Source organism: Pelobates fuscus, chromosome 5, assembly GCF_036172605.1.
Source record: "Pelobates fuscus isolate aPelFus1 chromosome 5, aPelFus1.pri, whole genome shotgun sequence".
Lineage (NCBI taxonomy): Eukaryota > Metazoa > Chordata > Amphibia > Anura > Pelobatidae > Pelobates > Pelobates fuscus.
In genome coordinates, this window is record NC_086321.1 from 163936850 (window position 1) to 163957615 (window position 20766).

A 20766-nucleotide genomic window follows, 5' to 3' on the forward strand; every position below is an offset into this window, starting at 1 on the left:
GATATCAGTTGATGAAGTACCCCAAAAACGGAAAAGAACATCCTCCGCTGACAGATCCAATGGATGTGGGGTCGCGACCTGTTACCTACCAGCCGGTCCATGAGCTGGCAAACTGACCTATTAGCCATTTCCCTGCAGTTACAAAATGTCGAAGGACATTTGCGGACTTAGGGCCGCGATAAGACACTGCCACCATGTTTCAACTCTTGATGTATAAGGTTGCTCCACCGATCGTGCCAGGGTCACCCGGCAATGTGGCCTTGCAGGCAGATCTTCAATCTCAAGGAATGCGTCTAAGTCCACCACCAAACTACAATAGAACCGAGTAGGATCTGTCGTTCCCTACTGGCCTACTCTGTGAGATGTCTCCTCCGAGAATAAATTATAATGCAGGCAAGAGTGTGGTCAAACGAACCGTATCCTAAGTGATTCCAATATTCCAAGTGAACTGTGTAATCCTCGGACGCGGTAGAGGAAAGACTCCAAAAGGACGTCCATTCAGGGATCCGAACTGAACTTGTGTGGAGGAACGGTGGTCGACTAATCTGGGAGTAGCGAATCCCAGGAATAATCAAAGTGATGGTAAGTGTCAACCGGAGTGCAGATTTCTATCCGGATATGTCCTCGTCTAAGAGTGAAAGATGTCTGAGTAGGAGTCGGGGAACACCAGTGCGGCGAAACCAACTTCGCCACTGTGAACTGGAGAAGCCTGGTTGCTAGCCTCCTGCCCTGCGACTATGGCCCCTGGACATATTGTACTATAAAAACTATATTTGGGCATGTAATAATCTATATTACTGCTACTGGGCCTTTAAGGGCCATCCGTGGACCTATTGGGACTTTTGGGATACTGTACCTTTAAGACTGTGGAGCGTAGTACAGTAATCCTGCCTTTAATCCTTTAATGTCATGTATGTATTTATGTGTGCAGTTAACCTGGGTTATATATATGCAGCATTCATCTGATTGTTCGGTAGAATCACTCCATTCATTGTATTGAGGAAACTACCGAACAACCAGACCACCCAGGACTAAGTGTGCCTCCAATTACCGTTTGCAACAATGTTGCAAATGGGTAATTGGCAATCAGTGCAGTGTGGTCTTTGTCCTCTGGGTGGCCGCCATTCAGGAAACTAACACGTGGCGGCGGCCATCTTTAACTACCGAACAGCGGTGTTTTGCCGTCGAGCGTCTGGAACTAAAATCGGACACTCGACTAGGCAAACACCGCTGAGACCTCCAGACTTCCAGGATTTCGTGGGGAAACTACCGAACGGCCCGCCGTTCGGTAGAAAGAAACGTACGAACTAGGGGATTCATGCGAATCCCCCTTAGTCTCTATAACACCAGTAATTCGTCTGTTTCATTCACTTGTTTGTGACCGACCGCAGGGCCAAAATGCATGGAACTGTTTTCGGATACTTTACCCATGCAGTCGGTCAATACTTTAAAGTCCCATAACTCCCGAACCGTTTATCCGAATGGGCTGATTTTAACGTATGTTGTTCCCCCAGACTAGGGCTATCTGGAGATATTGGATTTGTGGATGTACCCCAAGTATTTAGGGTACATCCAAAACTTGGGTAAAACTATGTCCCTGTTAATTGTGTTAACAGATATGTTGGAGGGAGGAGATGTGTGGGTTGTACCTTAAACTGGATTGGTGTACTGTAAACCCCTCCCTTGCATGGGAGAATCTCATATAAGCCTGTGTGTGAATAAATCAGTGTTGTTGCTGTTTAACCCTGAAGCTGGAGTGTGTCTCTTTCTTGGGGGGAAAGGGGACTGTATGCCGACTGCCAGGAGTGTAAGCTGTTTGTATTGCTTTTCCTGTTCGGCTGCTTCCAGGGTTCGTGTGTCTGCTGTTCGAGAGTTGGTGAATCCGTGCAGTTTGGGAGTTCGGGAACTTGGTGCTTATAGTAGCTGCTGGTCTATCTAAAGGGGATTATCGCCTAAACGGATTTTTCCCCTTTTATGCTGAAACGGTCCGTTACAATTGGTGGCAGCGGTGGGATCGTTCCTACAACCAGAGGGACAGCTACAGACAACACCATTCCTGGATTACAAAGTGAGGGCAACGCCAGTACCCGTACAGCGCCCCTATCTACAAGGAACCAACTGCAGCAGAGCAAGCATGGCACCCAGCTACACTCAAGAGGCGTATGACAGAGAGGTCACCGCGGTGCTGGCTTTATGCGGACCCAACCTCTCAGAGGATATAGTACAGCGTGTGAAGAAAGTAGTGCGAGGATACTTGCCGTGGGAATCAGAGATGGCCAGGGGGTTTGCAGTCCTCCCTCCCCAGCGGCAGTGTGTACCCCAGGGAGCTGATGGTGTCGTCCATCCTCCCCAGCGACAGTGTGTGCCCCAGGGAGCAGAAGGTACAGTCCTTCCTCCCCAGCGGCAGTGTGTACCCCAGGGAGCTGATGGTGTCGTCCATCCTCCCCAGCGGCAGTGTGTACCCCAGGGAGCTGATGGTGTTGTCCATCCTCCCCAGCGGCAGTGTGTGTCCCAGGGAGCAGAAGGTGCCGTCCTTCCTCCCCAGCGGCAGGCTGTGTTACAGGGGGCAGAGGTAGTTGTTCCTGCCCCCCAACAGCAAAGTGATATGCCAAGAAGGCAGTGTGAAGTGAAGGGAGAGGAGAGCAGCGTCCTCCCTCCCCAGCGGCAGTGTGTACCCCAGGGAGCTGATGGTGTCGTCCATCCTCCCCAGCGGCAGTGTGTACCCCAGGGAGCTGATGGTGTCGTCCATCCTCCCCAGCGGCCGTGTGTGTCCCAGGGAGCCGAAGGTGCAGTCCTTCCTCCCCAGCGGCAGGCTGAGTTACAGGGGGCAGAGGTAGTTGTTCCTGCCCCCCAGCAGCAAAGTGATATGCCAAGAAGGCAGTGTGAAGTGAAGGGAGAGGAGAGCAGCGTCCTCCCTCCCCAGTGGCAGTGTGTACCCCAGGGAGCTGATGGTGTCATCCATCCTCCCCAGCGGCAGTGTGTACCCCAGGGAGCTGATGGTGTCGTCCATCCCCCCCAGCGGCCGTGTGTGTCCCAGGGAGCCGAAGGTGCAGTCCTTCCTCCCCAGCGGCAGTGTGTACCCCAGGGAGCTGATGGTGTCGTCCATCCTCCCCAGCGGCCGTGTGTGTCCCAGGGAGCCGAAGGTGCCGTCCTTCCTCCCCAGCGGCAGGCTGAGTTACAGGGGGCAGAGGTAGTTGTTCCTGCCCCCCAGCAGCAAAGTGATATGCCAAGAAGGCAGTGTGAAGTGAAGGGAGAGGAGAGCAGCGTCCTCCCTCCCCAGTGGCAGTGTGTACCCCAGGGAGCTGATGGTGTCGTCCATCCTCCCCAGCGGCAGTGTGTACCCCAGGGAGCTGATGGTGTCGTCCATCCTCCCCAGCGGCCGTGTGTCCCCCAGGGAGCCGAAGGTGCAGTCCTTCCTCCCCAGCGGCAGTGTGTACCCCAGGGAGCTGATGGTGTCGTACATCCTCCCCAGCGGCAGTGTGTCCTGCAGGGAGCAGAGACAGTCAGTCTCGCACCCCAGCAGCCGGACAAGAGAATGAAAGGGGAGACAGCTGGTCCCCCTTTCCACCAGCAGAGAGAGTGGCAGGGAGAGGAGCCTGCTAACCCCTCTCCCCAGCAGCAGTTCACCGTCCAGAGAGAGGAGCTTGTGACACCCTCTCCCCAGCGGCAGCCTAACCCACCAAGGGGAGATGTTAAGCCCCACATCTGTGCAGATGGGACCATAGTCTCTGCACTTACAACACCAGGGGTAGGGACGGTCGGTCCTGTCCCCCAGCCACAGAGCCATATATCCAAAGGGGAGACAATCGGTCTCCAGCAACCAGGCTCCAACCAGACTACCCCTGTGGTAGTGCTGGCAACAGGACAGAGTACCGCTGGTCTCTGCCCCCTCAGCAACCCACCAAGGCAGCCTATCAGTCCCCCACACAGCCGTGGTGAGGCGCCTGAACTTGGACAAAATTCTCCCTCACCCAGGTGTGGTAACTGTTTATTGTGGGTAGGCTGCCCTGCTGTTTCTGTTTTGTGGGTGGGTTGCTGGACTAACCAGGGCACTGACCGGCAGGAGGTCAGGTACCCTGTTAGTCTAATTGGTATAGGGGAGAATTGTGGCGAAACCAACTTCGCCACTGTGAACTGGAGAAGCCTGGTTGCTAGCCTCCTGCCCTGCGACTATGGCCCCTGGACATATTGTACTATAAAAACTATATTTGGGCATGTAATAATCTATATTACTGCTACTGGGCCTTTAAGGGCCATCCGTGGACCTATTGGGACTTTTGGGATACTGTACCTTTAAGACTGTGGAGCGTAGTACAGTAATCCTGCCTTTAATCCTTTAATGTCATGTATGTATTTATGTGTGCAGTTAACCTGGGTTATATATATGCAGCATTAATCTGATTGTTCGGTAGAATCACTCCATTCATTGTATTGAGGAAACTACCGAACAACCAGACCACCCAGGACTAAGTGTGCCTCCAATTACCGTTTGCAACAATGTTGCAAATGGGTAATTGGCAATCAGTGCAGTGTGGTCTTTGTCCTCTGGGTGGCCGCCATTCAGGAAACTAACACATGGCGGCGGCCATCTTTAACTACCGAACAGCTGTGTTTTGCCGTCGAGCGTCTGGAACTAAAATCGGACACTCGACTAGGCAAACACCGCTGAGACCTCCAGACTTCCAGGATTTCGTGGGGAAACTACCGAACGGCCCGCCGTTCGGTAGAAAGAAACGTACGAACTAGGGGATTCATGCGAATCCCCCTTAGTCTCTATAACACCAGTAATTCGTCTGTTTCATTCACTTGTTTGTGACCGACCGCAGGGCCAAAATGCATGGAACTGTTTTCGGATACTTTACCCATGCAGTCGGTCAATACTTTAAAGTCCCATAACTCCCGAACCGTTTATCCGAATGGGCTGATTTTAACGTATGTTGTTCCCCCAGACTAGGGCTACATCCAAAACTACAAGTATTTAGGGTACATCCAAAACTTGGGTAAAACTATGTCCCTGTTAATTGTGTTAACAGATATGTTGGAGGGAGGGGATGTGTGGGTTGTACCTTAAACTGGATTGGTGTACTGTAAACCCCTCCCTTGCATGGGAGAATCTCATATAAGCCTGTGTGTGAATAAATCAGTGTTGTTGCTGTTTAACCCTGAAGCTGGAGTGTGTCTCTTTCTTGGGGGAAAGGGGACTGTATGCCGACTGCCAGGAGTGTAAGCTGTTTGTATTGCTTTTCCTGTTCGGCTGCTTCCAGGGTTCGTGTGTCTGCTGTTCGAGAGTTGGTGAATCCGTGCAGTTTGGGAGTTCGGGAACTTGGTGCTTATAGTAGCTGCTGGTCTATCTAAAGGGGATTATCGCCTAAACGGATTTTTCCCCTTTTATGCTGAAACGGTCCGTTACAACCAGGTACCCCCATAAGGTCTTGTAGATCTCCATGACGGTAGTTGAAAAGTAGGTTAGCGTGAGTCCAGAACAAAACGGCTCCCATGAGGGATAAATAGACTATATAGACGGAGGACCCCCATCTCCGAACCCTGATCACCAGGTATGCGTTCCGAGGAGATGGGGCAGTCCTGCCATCTCATCCCAAGATCCTAATGACCGGGGAACTCCATACAACCGGGGTTACCGGTCTTGCCATGTGATCCATGCGAACGGTTTACCTTCAGACCGGGCAATAGACCTTCCTTAATCATGTTATTCGAGCAGGGCAGTACCTGTTTGCTCCATGAAGGTCTCCGTATCTCCTGACACCTAAATAAGGGAGAAGCTGTCTGCGCAGTTGTTCGCAATGGTCTGGATATCCAAAAACAGAAAGCAATCCTCTGTTTTATATGGTGCAGAATATACCAAAACCTGCACTCACGTAATACCTGAGGTCCATCCGTTAGCCGTACCATCTCCAGGAGTGTGTGTAAATAAGTGGGAGACTCCCCCCATTATACCTCTGTGAGAACGTCTCGCGTGGGTTAGAGCGGTCCGGATCCAGTAGATCCATTACGGTAGATAGAATAGAGGGATCCAGTCTAATTTGTATATCTTGCATGACTAGGAAGTCCTCTATAACGAAATCAGTAGCACATACGTCAGATCTAATTGAATGCAGTAGGGACGCCCCTCTAGTCATCGATGTCTTGTGTGATGAGCAAATGGTCGGCACTGTAGAGTGTCGAGTGAATGAGAGAGCCACGCTCTCTACTAATGTGATCGATTAACGTGATAGCGTCCGGCTGATAGCCTGAGCGGGCCGCACCCGTTAATAACCAAACGGTCCAGTCTACCTCCATGACCAGTTCTCACTATGAGAATGTGTCCTCCAAACATGTCCTCTGTATCCAGCACAATATCTGGCCGAGGTTGAGGGAGGGCTGCGCCCTCTAATAACAAATCAGTGTTCGGTCCTGTATCTGAGAGTGGTTCGCTCTCTGTCCCTGAAAATAAAGTATCCCTGGATCGAGATGACGGAGGGCCGCACCCTCCTGTGGTCCAAACTAGAGTCCCAAGAGACTCAGGGTGACCAATTGCAGGGTACACCAAATACTAATATCAGCATAAGGCTGATGGCAAACTAGGGAAAAACAACAATGAAAAAGAAAACTACCAACTGACCGCCCGGATCCCGTGCGTGCGCGCGGGGTCCAGGATGACCGTTGGTAGCCTGAGGAAAGGAGACGTACTCCGCAATCCACAAGCGCCCGGGAGGTCGGAAGAGGTCAAGTCAGGCCTCTCGACGACCCGAGCGAAAGGAAAAGGAAGTCACGAAAACGAAAAAATAACGTAGAAAAACACGTAAATTCTATTTCAGATAGAAGGCAAATAGCAGGCCGGAAGGTAAGACAGGTAAGCCCCACTGAACAGAGCCAGGAGCTAACCTAACGCAGGAAAAAACTACCGATACCTCTAAGGATACCGGGATGCAGATACGGAGGTAGATGTAAAAGACAATGAAAAACACTGGGTTCTCCTGTAGGTGTCTGAGCACCGATCCTTGCCTGTGCGAAGTTCTCCTTGGAGATGTATGACCGGGGTCCTGATAAGAAACCCTGCCCTTCAGGCATGAGGTTTAGGGCCTTCATCCTACCCACCATATTCAGATGGCCGTACACAGGTGTCCTCTTGGGTAGTATGGCAATGGTGCTTGTCTGGACACCTGCCTATTTCAATGTCACTGGTGGGCACTGGCATTTCCTCAGTGATATTCCCCCAGGTCTGCGGCCTAAAAGGGGTTCGGCACCAATAGAGCAGGCCCGTCAGAAGGGCACAGGCCCAGCAGGCCAAACGAATGGACACGGGATAGTTGGCCAAGCAAATAGGCACGGATATAGCAGGCCATACAGATAGGCACCGACATAGTAGGCCAAACAATGGGGCACCGACATAGCAGGCCGTTTAAATGGGCACAGACATAGCAGGCCGTCTTAATAGGCACAGACATAGCAGGCCGTCTTAATAGGCACAGACATAGCAGGCCATTTAAATGGGCACAGACATAGCAGACCGTTTAAATGGGCACAGACATAGCAGGCCATTCTTATGGGCACAGACATAGCAGGCCGTTCTTATGGGCACAGACATAGCAGGTCGTTCTTATGGGCACAGACATAGCAGGCCGTTCTTATGGGCACAGACATAGCAGGCCGTTCATATGGGCACAGACATAGCAGGCCGTTCATATGGGCACAGACATAGCAGGCCGTTCTTATGGGCACAGACATAGCAGGCCGTTCTTATGGGCACAGACATAGCAGGCCGTTCTTATGGGCACAGACATAGCAGGCCGTTCATATGGGCACAGACATAGCAGGCCAATCAATGGGGCACAGACATAGCAGGCCAATCCTGGGTTGTGTATTATTGTTATATTATGATAACATGTTATTTATATAGCGCCATCCAATTCCGTAGCGCGTTACAATGGGTATTGAATGAGTAATGGGGATCTCTGAGTTTCCGTAGAGGTCCCTAAGAATAGTAGATCCTCAGAGCATCCTGTGACATAGGACCTCTAGACACCAACCCTTTAGGCAGCGTAATGCTGTGTGAATAACCTGAACCGGGACTGGCAGTCCCTAAATGCCCAGCAGGCAAACAGTGGTATTCCAGCTGTATTGGGTATAAGCGGGAATTGTTCCAGTTACCATCATGTCCATGAATGTAAGATACACTGAGCAATAATCTCCTTAAACTGAGAATTGGTATGCCCATGTTCAGACAGATCTGTTGGAAATTCGTATCATTATTATAGTTTACCATCATCATACCACCTGAGGGTATTGTAACCATGGACACTTCCAGGAGTAGGGCTAACGATAGCCAACTCAATGAATTCCCCCGGGAATCTGATAAAATTGTATGGTATCAGTGTAGACATCCCCTTGTCTGGGCATCTAGGGATGACCCGTTCCCATACCAGTTAGAGTCAGAGCCAGGTCTGTAAGCTATAAATATATGCCATGGACAGAGAATTCATACCAGAGCAATCTCATCAGAGACCTCCTAGCTGGACAGAAAAAATATATACTGAGAAGCACATGAATCCTAGAGCTAGCTGGCACTGCGTACACCCTGTACAGAGCTTGTATAACTGAGTCCATATATACCTGTAACTCACAGTAATCTGTGATATATATAGTCCGCAAAACTCACAGCAATCTGTGATATACCTTATCAGCAAAACTCACAGCGATCTGTGACATACACTGTCAGCAAAACTCACATCAATCTGCGAAATACATAGTCAACAAAAATTCACAGTAATCCGTGATTCACACTGGTAGCAAAACTCACAGTAATCTGTGATATACACTGTCAGCCAAACTAATTATGTGATATACACTGTCAGAAAAAGCCACAGCAAACTCAGATATATTTGCCAATAAACCCCCCCAGTAAACTAGAAATATTGCCAATAAAAACTAACAGCAGATTTAGATATATTTTCCACTAAAAAACTCACAACAAACTAGATATCTGATATGAAAAAAATGCCCTAAGACTCACAGTAATCTGTGAGATACCACTGGAAGCAAAAACATATAGTACATAGGAAGAAGCACTATTGCAGACCTGCAGAAATCCGCCGGGAATCCCAGCAGGGCAACAATAGCCGCGATCCGACCACCGTGGGCGGAGGAGGGGCCGCGAGTAGGTGCACTCTCCTCCACCCGGTCGGCCGCCTGCGGCTCTGGGAAGAAGTTGAGCGCGGCGTCAGCCACGTGGCGAGCGAGGCAGCCACGTGGGTGAGCAGAGCGGCCACCGTCTACTCGCGTCCGACCGCGAGTACCTCGGTTGCCGGAGAATCACAACGGAGTTCGGGGAAATCAGGAGGCAGCCAGAGGTTAGTCTCCTGAAACCCCTATACCGCGCATGCAGCCCGCGGAAGAACGGCGGGGCAAAGAGAGTGGGCAGCGAGGGGAGGAGGAAGGCATGGCCGAAAAAGAAAACCCCCAAGAACTCCCCTAAAATACCACATGAAAGGGAAGGAATCCCTAAGAAGACATGGGAAGCAAAATTCAAAGGCAAGAAGTAAATAAATATAAGCAATAAATAACTAAACACAAAAATATAACATAAATATATAGAAGTAGAGAAACATATGATACTAAATAAAAAGTACAGATAACAAATACGTAAATATACTAAAAGAATCAAATATAAATCCTAATAAATCATAATAAATCCCAAAGCCACCCACTAATATTAGCAGGAGGCAGTGGTACTCTGACCTGTACTGTCTGCGGAGCAGCAAAGAAAGAGGAAATGATGCATGGGGAGGGGAGTTTTATAGTACCTAACTTTTTTCTGATTGGTTGTTTTTTCTGTGCTGCTGTGGAGTTCTAGTAAAGAGAGACTTAAGCAAATACGAAGCCTCCTGTCATGTTATAAAATTAGATATATAGTGTAGATCCTTTACGAGTTTGGGGATTGGGGAAATCGTAGCTTTTATCATTTCAGAGGAAAAACTTTTGAAAGTGGGTTTTTTCTAAAAATGTTTTTAATAGTAGAGGAGTTATCATAGTCTCAAAGGATTTATAAAAGTGAGCTGTAAATCCATCTGGCCCAGGTGCTTTCCCATTACTAAGCTTAGCAATTATTCTCTTAATTTCTTCAAATTCGATGGGTTTATTTAAATTTGCCAGTTTTTCAGATTTTAATTTAGGAAGATTAAGTTTTAAAAGAAAAGTTTTTAATTCATTCTGAGAAAATCTGTTTTCTTTGCAAAATATTATATTTTATTATATCATTTCAAAAGCCTTAACTATACTATTTTGTCTCCATAGAAATTTTTTTTATTTTTTTTATTGTATATTTTATTTGTTCTGGTTGAAGTATTTTTTTTTTTTTTATAACATAGGCTTCCCTACTCTGTTATTACTTCTGTACCATCTTTGATCCAGGGATGTGATTGCGTTTTTAATTTTATCTTCTAGAGTTGTTTTTATTTGATATTGGAGAGTTTTAATTTGTTACAGTGATGATATTTGGATTTACTTTGTTACGGAGTTGTATGTAAAGGTCTGCTAAATTAGCTCCTCTGGTTTTCCTACATTTTCCCCCCGTTTGGATTAAGTTCCCCCTCATAACACATTTAAAAGTTAGCCATCGAGTCTCACTGGATACTTTTCCATTATCATTAAATTTAACAAATTATTTTGCCATATTTTCAAGGTGTTTCCTGTTTTTTTTCCGAATGTTATAATTGATTCATCTAAACGCCACTGAGGTCTGTGGTTATATTCTAGATTATATTTCAATACTACACTAATAGGGGCATGGTCTGACCAAACAATAGATCCAATTTCAGACCTTACAAACTTTCTCAAGTTTGCCATATCCGTAAAAAAAAATAAATCTATTCTAGAATAGCTTAAATTGACTTTAGATAGAAAAGTAAAATCTCTTTCATTTGGATGTTGTACCCTCCAAATAGCAACCCATATTCAGCAAAGAAATCCTGGAACCAAGTATACCGAGTTTTATGAGGATTGTTTAAGATCCCTAGATCTTCTATCCATTTTTGGTTCCTGGATGGTATTCCAATCCCCTCCAATCAATAGTACTCCTATTTTTTTTTTCCTTCCAATCTTCCCAAAGAGTTTCCTATAAAATGTTTGTGAGAATACATTGTGGGCATATACATTAGCCAAGGTATAAATAATATCATCCAGTTTACAAACCAGAATTAGAAACCTTCCTAGTGGATCTTTTTCTATGTAGATGTGTTCAAATTTAAGCTTAGATGGCAAATAATGGCAACTCCTCTTTTCTTTTTATCCAACATACTAGCATTCATTATATGAGAATCTAGCATATTTCCAAAATTCTTTATCTTTCCAATGTGTTTCTTGTACAAAACACATCTCTTATCCTCTAACAACATTCTATAAAGAAGACCTCTTTTTACCAGAGAGTTCACTCCCTGTGCATTTATAGATGCTACTTTAATTGACATTATTACTCTTAGTAACGTCTTTCCAAAAAATGGTCCTAAAATTTTCAAGTGGACTCGACCATACCCATTCTCGATAGATGAACTTGCACATATTACACAAACAAAAATATGACCTAAAACGCAAGCAATGCACCACCATAACCAGATAATACATAACTTACAGGTGGTTACCCTGAGAGATCTAAACAAACAAAACCTTTGCAAAAATAAAAAAAACATACTATCACCAGGATAATCAGTCGCTGGTGGCTATCTGTGGCCAGGAATGAGACAATCAAAATCAATATTTAAGAATAAACCATGAGAAGAACAAGCTTCTGGTTGCAATAGGGCCTAAAATTATTTACGTTCCTATAAGAATATAAAAATGTAAGGAGAGAGAAACTTTGAGTAGGTAGGAAATTATTAAATAGTAGTAAAAATCTATAATGGGGACACAACATCCTCAATAATAACCCGAGGGGTTCTTGAAAATGGTTATGATGGTAAAGTTAACAAGTAGACTTAGTAAGTATCCTATCATTATCTAAAGGGAATAATTGATGCAATTCAATATTGTAAAATAATATTTTTCTCTTGACTCTGACTAACTGAGTTATTAAATACTATGTGAATATTAACTTCAAAGATAACTTGATAACTTTCTAATGTTATAGGTCTCCAAAAAAAATTCTATATTTTCTTATCTTCCCATTATTTTTCTTTCTCTCTCCTTCGTAGCCTCCATTCTATTCTACCTTTACATGAGGTTATTTACCTCAATCAATTAAACCTTAATTATTTAATTTAGAAAGATCTTCTGTGGGGTCTTTAATGATAGAACTTTTCCGTTATGTAGGAAAGCCCCATCTGTAGCTGATATTTTTAGTTCTCAATTGTAAGGTTATATCTTTAAAATACCTCCTGTTTAATCTGGTTGCCTGGGAAAGATCAGGAAAAAAAACAACAAGTTCTGGAATTTCTTATTACTTAAGTTTGGATTGAGTCTCTGTTGTTTCATTAGATTATCTTTTACTGAAGAGTTTAAAAACTTTACTAACACGTCTCTAGAGATTGGGTTCTCTGCTTCTCTAGATCTAACGATTCTATGACCTCTCTCTATTGGAGAGGACATTAAAAGTGGGGGGACTGACACATTGATAAATAAATTCCATAATATAATCAGTTAGGTTTTCTTGTTTAATATCTTCTGAAACACCTTTAAAGCTTATATTATTTCTGTGGGATCTGTCTATAAATGGGGATTTACAGTATACATTTTTAATTTCTATCTTAACACAAAATGTCTGCCAGTGGAAATACCCTGACCGATTTTATAAATATATATTTCCTTCCCAAGTTTTCAATATGTCAGTAAATTCTTGTATTAGTTTAGCATAATTTTAATTGAAATAGTTGTGTCAAGTGAGATGTCATTTGGATTCCTAAGAATGTTAGTCTGTTTTCTAGTCAAATGTAAATGTTGATTTTAAACTATTTAAGAAGTCAGTATGTATGCCCATTCCCATGGCCTGCATTTTTGTTACGTATAACTTCTAATAGTTTTTTGTTTTTTTTTATAATATATATTCTGTAATGACCTCAATAAGATTTGGGAGGGAAATTTGAGGTTGAGTGAAAGTCTGTGAGATGTCAAATGAGCATTTATTTGCCTTTTATTATTTATCTCTCACCACCACCACCCTATGGACTGAATCATGTTTCCTAATGGCCTCTGTCAGAGGTTCCAAAGCCATCACATAAAGAAGTGGTGATAGGATAGCATACAATCCTTATGCATACCGTTTGTTATTGGAAAGTAGTCGGATACAAAATTGGCATTTAGAACCTGTGATGATGGTTTATTGTATAGGACACTGACTGCCTAAAGGAAGTCTTCTGAAACTTCAAATTGATAGAGAACTGTTTTTGGGAACATCTAATTCAGTCAGTCAAAGGCTTTCTCTGTATCCAGGAAAGGGTTATGCACCCTCTTTTCATCCGTTATATACTAAGCAATATGTCCAGGACTTTTAGTGTACCATCTCCCCACTGCCTTCCCTTCATAAAGTCCACTTGATCCTTGTGAATGATCAGTGGGAGGATATGTCCCAGGCTGATTGGAGGTGATAATTCAATTGTTGTGGTGTCAGTCTGGGCAGTGAGTTTGAACTCAAATAGTTTATTCATGTCTTGTTTCTGGGATTGATGTGTCTGGGTATCTTCTATAGTGTAGCGTAGTATTTTACAAAGGTGTTGCCAATATCTTTAGGTGACGCCACATTGGCTATTTTCTGATTTGGTTTGTTTAGCTTTCAGTTTCTGGGCTAAGAGTTTGCTGGATCTCAATCAATGGAGCTGATATCCTGTCTATAGCTGGTTATGGGCTTGTTATAGCTTTTGTAATTTGCAGAATTTGGTATTTCAATGCTGCATTCAGTGAAATGTGAATTTGTTTTTTTTCCCCTCTAATCACAGGCTTATGTGCTTGCTAAATTGTTTTATGTGAAAATTCCGGAGTCTCATTGTTGTGGGGGGGGGGGGGGGGGGTAGTATCATTGAATCACAAGAACGAGTTCTTGTTTGAACTGTGCATCAGTTAAGAGTCATTAAGTCTCCAGGGACTACAATAGATAGTGATAAAAAGTCTTTTAAAGGACCACTATAGTCACCCAGACCACTTCAGCTCAATGAAGTGGTCTAGGTGCCAGGTCCCCTAGGTTTTAACCATTCATATGTAAGCATAGCAGTTTTGGAGAAACTGCTATGTTTACCTATGAAGGGTTAATCCAGCCTCTAGTGGCTGTCTTCCTTACAGCCGCTAGAGGTGGCTTCTGCCACGCTGAATGCGAAAATCAGTCTTAGGATCATCTGTGGTTAACAGGTTGTAAAACCTAAAAAACATAAGCGAGTAAAATATAACAGAAAATATAATTTATAAGTTACCCATATCATGGTTGGACACCAGTGCTGTGGGGCTAGAAGCTTATTGCTTCCATTTGTTGATCAAACTTCCTGTTACTGTGTGAATAACTGTGAGTGGCCCAATGTGGTTAGCAATAAAACTAATATAGGGCTTAGATAAGTAGTAACGTGTGTGTGTGTGTGTGTGGTTTTTTTTTTTTTAGTGGTTCTGCTGAACTGAATTGCGCAAGTCTACTGAACATATTCTTGCTGAAGAAACACCAATTTCAGTAGCTAATAAATACTCTTACCTTGCTAGCTTCCAGAGAAAGTGGGGCAGATCTTTTTTAGGCTAATTAGACCAAACTCTTGAAGTGTTGTAAAGGTTACACAAGCATTCTAATATATGTAGGGGTGTTTTTTTTTTGTTTTTTTTTCTCAAACTCTATCAACTGCAATTACTTTTCTTTTCTTCTTTAGGCTCTTGAGGAGTATGGTAAAATTGACATTCTTGTCTGTAACGCAGCAGTGAATCCTTTTGTTGGTCCAATTTTAGAAACTACTGAGAGTATTTGGGAAAAGGTAAGTGGCAAAAAATAACTGTGTGTATATATGTATATTTGTGCATGTGTATGTGTATATGTATATATATATATATATATATATATATATATATATTTTTTTTTTTTTTTAAACATTCATAGTGCACACCAGTGAAATGTAAACATTTCTTAACCTTTCTTCTTAAATATTCTGTATGCCATATTTCACTTGGTATACATTCTACAGAATGCAATATAACAATGTACATGCATCCTACCTTTCTAATAATATTCTGCATAGCTATATTTAGAATGTATGCACAGCTGTGAGTGTGCATTTTGTGAGATAAAACATAGAAGAAGAAAAAGAGAATATGAGAACTGTGAGAATGGACAAAAGCTTAGAGGAACGAAATAGCTTTTCCATCGATAAATCTTGGTTCAGGTCTCATAATATTTTCTCACTTGTTCCATTACAAAGAAAACCTATTCCAATTCATGTCATCCATAATCTCATCCATAAGTGCTATCCAGAAATATAATGTCCATAAGTTCTCTCTGCACGAAAGCAACATCAACACAAAAATAACTATTTGGAGTAAAGAAAGCCATAGTATTATGAAATTAAATGCTTTTGCCTAGCTGTGGTTATTGATTCTACTGTGAGACTAGCATACCATTTACACTGATCATTCACAACATTAAATGTGAATGTGTCTTGTATTATATGACCGCAAACCATTGGCAACAGACCCTTTGAGTCCTGCAAGTTGCTTGGTTTGTGCTCTGCAAGTAATGCCAAGCCTCAATAGCAAGCCAGTAACCAACCTCATGCTGATGAGTTGCATTAACAACATAACATCTGTCTATGAGTGGTTCACTAGCTTTGAAATGTAAAGCTGTTGTTTACACCAAACATAACATCTTCTGGACGATTCACTTAAGATGGCCACTCCCTACCTACGTGAGACTGAAGCTGGCCACACCTCCTTTTCTCAGCAAACTCTGGGAGTGTGGTTTCATATATCCGATGAAAGTGAAACGTCGACTTCTTATTGGGTCATATAAAGAAGTTATGTTTTATATACTGGAAAACCTAGAGTGCGTTTTTTCTACATGTAGCTGGGAGGAACGACATGCTCTCACTTCCTCCCTGGCTGCTGATTTAAAAGGGGCCCAATCTTAAAGGGCCGCTGAGTTCATCAATACCCATTAGGTGTCCCTAAGTGCATGGTCCAACCGATCAGGCCCCCAAAGTGTGTGGGTCCCCCGCTGCACCGACAGTAGATCCATCCCTGCACTAACCCATTTTGCATACAAGCATCTATCTGTGCTTAAAAAACTTGTTACTTTACACACAATAATGTACTACCAAACCAAAACTAAGACCAGGTGTAGGAAGGGGTTATGTTCCATAATCCACAATCAGCAGTAGTGCCATGGTTTCTGATAATTTGAACACCTCAGCCATGAAGATTTCTAACACCTCTACCACTGCTGCCTCCCTAACCACTGCCATCACCACTGTTCATAGTATTCAGCCTCAGGATAGTAGGGTAAACCGCATGTCCTCTGTCTGATTTAATACCCAGATGCAGTTATTTAATTTTTATCTCATTCTTGTCATGATGCAACGACGTGTACTGCAGCTTACCTTGGCACTACAGCTGTGTAACAGACCCCTTATACTCAGACTGAGTATGTCTGTCATGAAGCTTCCAAGTCCCAAGCGCAAAAGTGATTATAGTGAATATAGCTCCCAATTCCCCAAACATGAACCGAGACTTCATAAAGGGGTAAATGGTTGTGTTTAATTCAGGTTCAATGGCCTGCTTTTTATACAGTTCAAGGACACAAAAAGCTTGCCTATGACACTCCCACAAAATGTTCCCAAAATGCCATGTCACCATGACTAGACAAAAAGACAATTTACAGAAAACACACAAAAATACATAATTCACATAAAGGAACTTCCATAGTTTATATATCCCCTGGATAGCCTGGATCTGAGCGCCTAACATATCCAAAAAGCGCTCAGATTCCACGAACACAGCCTAATCACCACCGGGTGAAGCTTTGACCAACCGCTAGTGAGGCGCCTGCTTAAAATAGTTCCACAGTTTTAGAGGCAGCAGTCTGTCATGTTCGGGAGTTCCAAAACATATTAAAAGGCAAACCGTTCCCCTGGCTCATTGGTAGCATTTGTTCGTGAGGTTCATCCAAACAAACCTACCGATTAGCGCTCTCCTGGCTTGTCGCGAACAGAAGCTGGCCTTTGCATTGTTTTACCGGTGTTCATACCGTCGAATGTCCACCTCTGAGTTCCAGACACTCAATGGCCAATCCCGCTGCCTGCTTTCAGGTGACAAGATGGCCGCTGTTTTCTCCACCACGTGGCGTTTGTTTATACGAACGGCGGCCACACAGACCAAGCACTTCATTCTTGCGGTTACTTTGACTTTAATGAGCCATGGCGGTGGTTGGTGTTCGGTGCTTTATAATCCCGTTTGGTAGGAGCTAAGAGAACCAAAGTTTAAATAATTTCCCAAACTGAGGAGGCGAATTGCTCTGGGGAAGGCAAAATAGGGGTTTTGTAACAAGCTGGTTCTATCACTGCTAGTTCTAGCATTCTAACTTTTTGGTGACACCCTCCCCCTCAAGAAGCAACTAAAGGAGAGTACAGCAGAGTTTACTTTGTGGGGTCAATAAGAGTCACACTTTAATGAAAACTTGGCAAAGCATACCAAAGTTGTGTCTAGAATATCTGGTGGTGATGGTGGATGTGATTTAGCCATTGGTAATTATATTTCCCCGACTACTGCAGACATAGCAATTTTACATCTGAGTATGATATAGAGGAATTAAGAGGAGAGTGTGGAGAGGACTGACAGGAGCTCTGTATTTTCTCCAGCAGTTAGTTTGCACTTGCATCTAGTCCACCATTTCCAAAACCATCCATGTCTGCTGTCTCTCTGTCTCTTATACAGTGGAGCTTATGCACTCTCAATGTTACCATCACCAACAACACCACAGTGTTTAGTCAAAATGAAGTACCTCCCTTTATTTATTTTTCTGTTTGCTGGATAGGTGGTTGCTAGGAGAGGTGAATGTAAAGATGTATTATAATTTATTTTTTTCCTTCAATTTATAATTCTTATTTTTTAGTGAGAGATTATTTACAGTGCACTGCTGTATATATTAAAGGACCACTATAGTGCCAGGAAAGCTAACTTGTTTCCTTGGCACTTTAGGGTCATTAGGTTCCCTCTCCATCATCAGGGCCCTCCTCCCACAGGGCTGAAGGGGATAAACCTTAAGCCACTTACCTTTCTCCAGTGCCGGGGTCCTGAGGCGCTGGGGAACTCTCCTCCTCTTGCTGGCGCCGAATGCACGAGCCGCGCGTGCATTCAAACCGCCTATAGGAAAGCATTACTCAATGCTTTCCTATGGACGACCAGCATCTTCTCACTGTGATTTTCACAGTGAGAATCACGGAAGCGGCCTTGAGTGGCTGTCAGGGAGACCACCACTAGAAGCTGGATTAACCCTCGGAGAAAACATAGCAGTTTCTCTGAAACTGCGATGTTTACTGCTGCAGGGTAAAAACTAGAGGACCCGGCACCCAGACCATTTCATTTAGATGAAGTGGTCTGGGTGCCTATAGTGGTCCTTTAATGAGGATTCTATGGCAAGAGATATGCAAATGATTGCTGCAAAAAACATAGATGCTGCAGATAACTTGTGATTGGATGACTTGAGAAAAGGTGCCACAGCAGTTAATGAAAAGTAATGTAAATAAAGCTCCGGGGCCTGACTGTATTCACCCACAAGTACTTATGGAGCAAAGTGGAGAAATAAGTGAATCTCAGAATTAATTTTTTCAAGATACTTTTTTTTCAGGTATTGTACCGGAGGATTTGAGGAAGGCGAATGTTCCTATATTTAAATAGGGTTCAAAATCCTTGCCTGGAAATAATAGTCCTTCTGTGACTGGGAAAATATTTAAAGGACTATTAAGGGATAATATTCAGTAATTCATTGGGAAGAACTTTGTTATTAGCAATAATCAGCATGGTTTCATGAAACTTAGGTCATGTCAAACTAACCTAATTGTATTCTACGAAAAAGTAAGTAGAAGTATAGATCAGGATGTTGCAGTGGATGTGATCTACTTGGATTTTGCCACAGCATTTGATACTGTTCCTCACAATAGGTTAGTCTTCAAACTAAAAGAAATTGGTCTAGATGAATATTCTTGTTCTTGGGTAGAACATTGGCTTAAGGAAAGAGTACAACGAGTTGCCATTAATGGTAAATTTTCAGGCTGGACAAAAGTGGTAAGTGGTGTCCCTCAGGGTTCTGTTTATGAACTATCTTGAAATAGGCATTGAAAGCCATGTATCAGTGTTTGCAGATGACACAAAACTTTGTAAAGTAATAAAATGTGAGCAGGAAATTGCTTTGCTGCAGAGGGATTTGGATAGATTGGGGGACTGGGCACTAAAATGGCAGATGAAATTTAAAGTAGGGAAATGCAGTTATGCACTTCAAGGTCAAGAATGCACAAGCAACTTACACCCTAAATGGTAGTGAATTAGTGATAACCACACACAAGAAGGATTTGGAAATTGTTATAGACCACAAATTAGGCAGCAATATGCAATGTCAATCTGCAGTTGCTAAGGCCAGTAAGGTTTTGTCATGTATAAATAGGGGCATCAATTCTCGGGATGAAAATATAATTTTGCCTCTTTATAAATTGCTGGTAAGACCCCACCTTGAATATGTTGTGCAATTTTTAGCACCTGTTCTAAAGAAGGATATCATGGCACTAGAAAAAGTGTAGAGACAAGCTACAAAAAAAATGATAAAAGGAATGGAGCATTTTAGTTACAACGAAAGGTTAAACAATTTAAATCTCTTTAGTTTGGAAAAACGGCTCCTCTGAGGGGATATGATAACATTATACAAATATATTCGGGGCTAGTACAAACCATTATCTGGAAATCCATTCATAAACAGGGCTATATATAGGACACAAGGTGTCACACATTTAGGCTGGAAGAAAGGAGATTTCATCTAAGGCAAAGAAAAGGTTGTGTTTTTTTTTGTTTTTTGTTTTTTACCGTAAGAGCAATAAGGATATGGAATTCTCTGTTTAAACTGCAATTGAATAAATACTTGCAAAAACATAATTTACAGGGATATAATTTCTAATTATTGGGGTAATAGCTGCTTGATTGTAGTGTGTCCTAATTTGACCAAGTAAGGTCCAGCTTGCTTCCTAAGACAATTTGACCATTCATGGTCCGACGTATTGAAAATATACAGGTTCACCTTTGTGTAGTCATGATACATACCTCTTCCTCTACAACACTGGTAAAAAATAAATTAAAAACTTCATGTTTGCATTTTTCCTTTTTTTTTAAAAAAAAATATGCTTTTTCTGTTGTCTCCCCTTTTTTTATTAATACTTGTTGACATTTATTTTCCTAATTATTTTTCTTGGTTAATATAAGAAATGCATTTGCATGGCCCTATATTGATTTATTTACAACATCACCTTCTTGCTACATGTTTTTGTTTATATCCCTCTTTTGGGGATGAGATATTTATTGGAGTATCCAGACTCCCAATATTCTAAACCTTTTTGGCTGGAAATATGCCCATGTGTTCAAATGTTTATATTGTGGTATTGTAACATATACAAATGCCATTTGTATCAATAAAGTTATTTGAACATTCCCAGCATTGCTGCGTGATGATGCTGGAAACAGAACCTTGGGAAACACTAATACGAGGCCCGTCAGGGGCGTTCCACACAAAAAAGGGAAGGTGCCTTCCCCTATATAAACCTTTGCTTTCCCCATCTGAGCCAG

General features: G+C 43.1%; 1 protein-coding gene across 2 annotated transcripts in view; it reads left to right on the forward strand.

The window, feature by feature from the left end:
- The window catches only part of LOC134611079 (dehydrogenase/reductase SDR family member 4-like), a 157113-nt gene that overhangs the window by 36879 nt on the left and 99468 nt on the right, over positions 1–20766 (forward strand). For both annotated transcript variants that reach the window (XM_063454625.1, XM_063454623.1), the window contains exon 4: positions 14826–14927. In XM_063454625.1, the coding sequence (XP_063310695.1) occupies positions 14826–14927 (102 nt within the window). The remainder of the gene's footprint in view (positions 1–14825; positions 14928–20766) is intronic.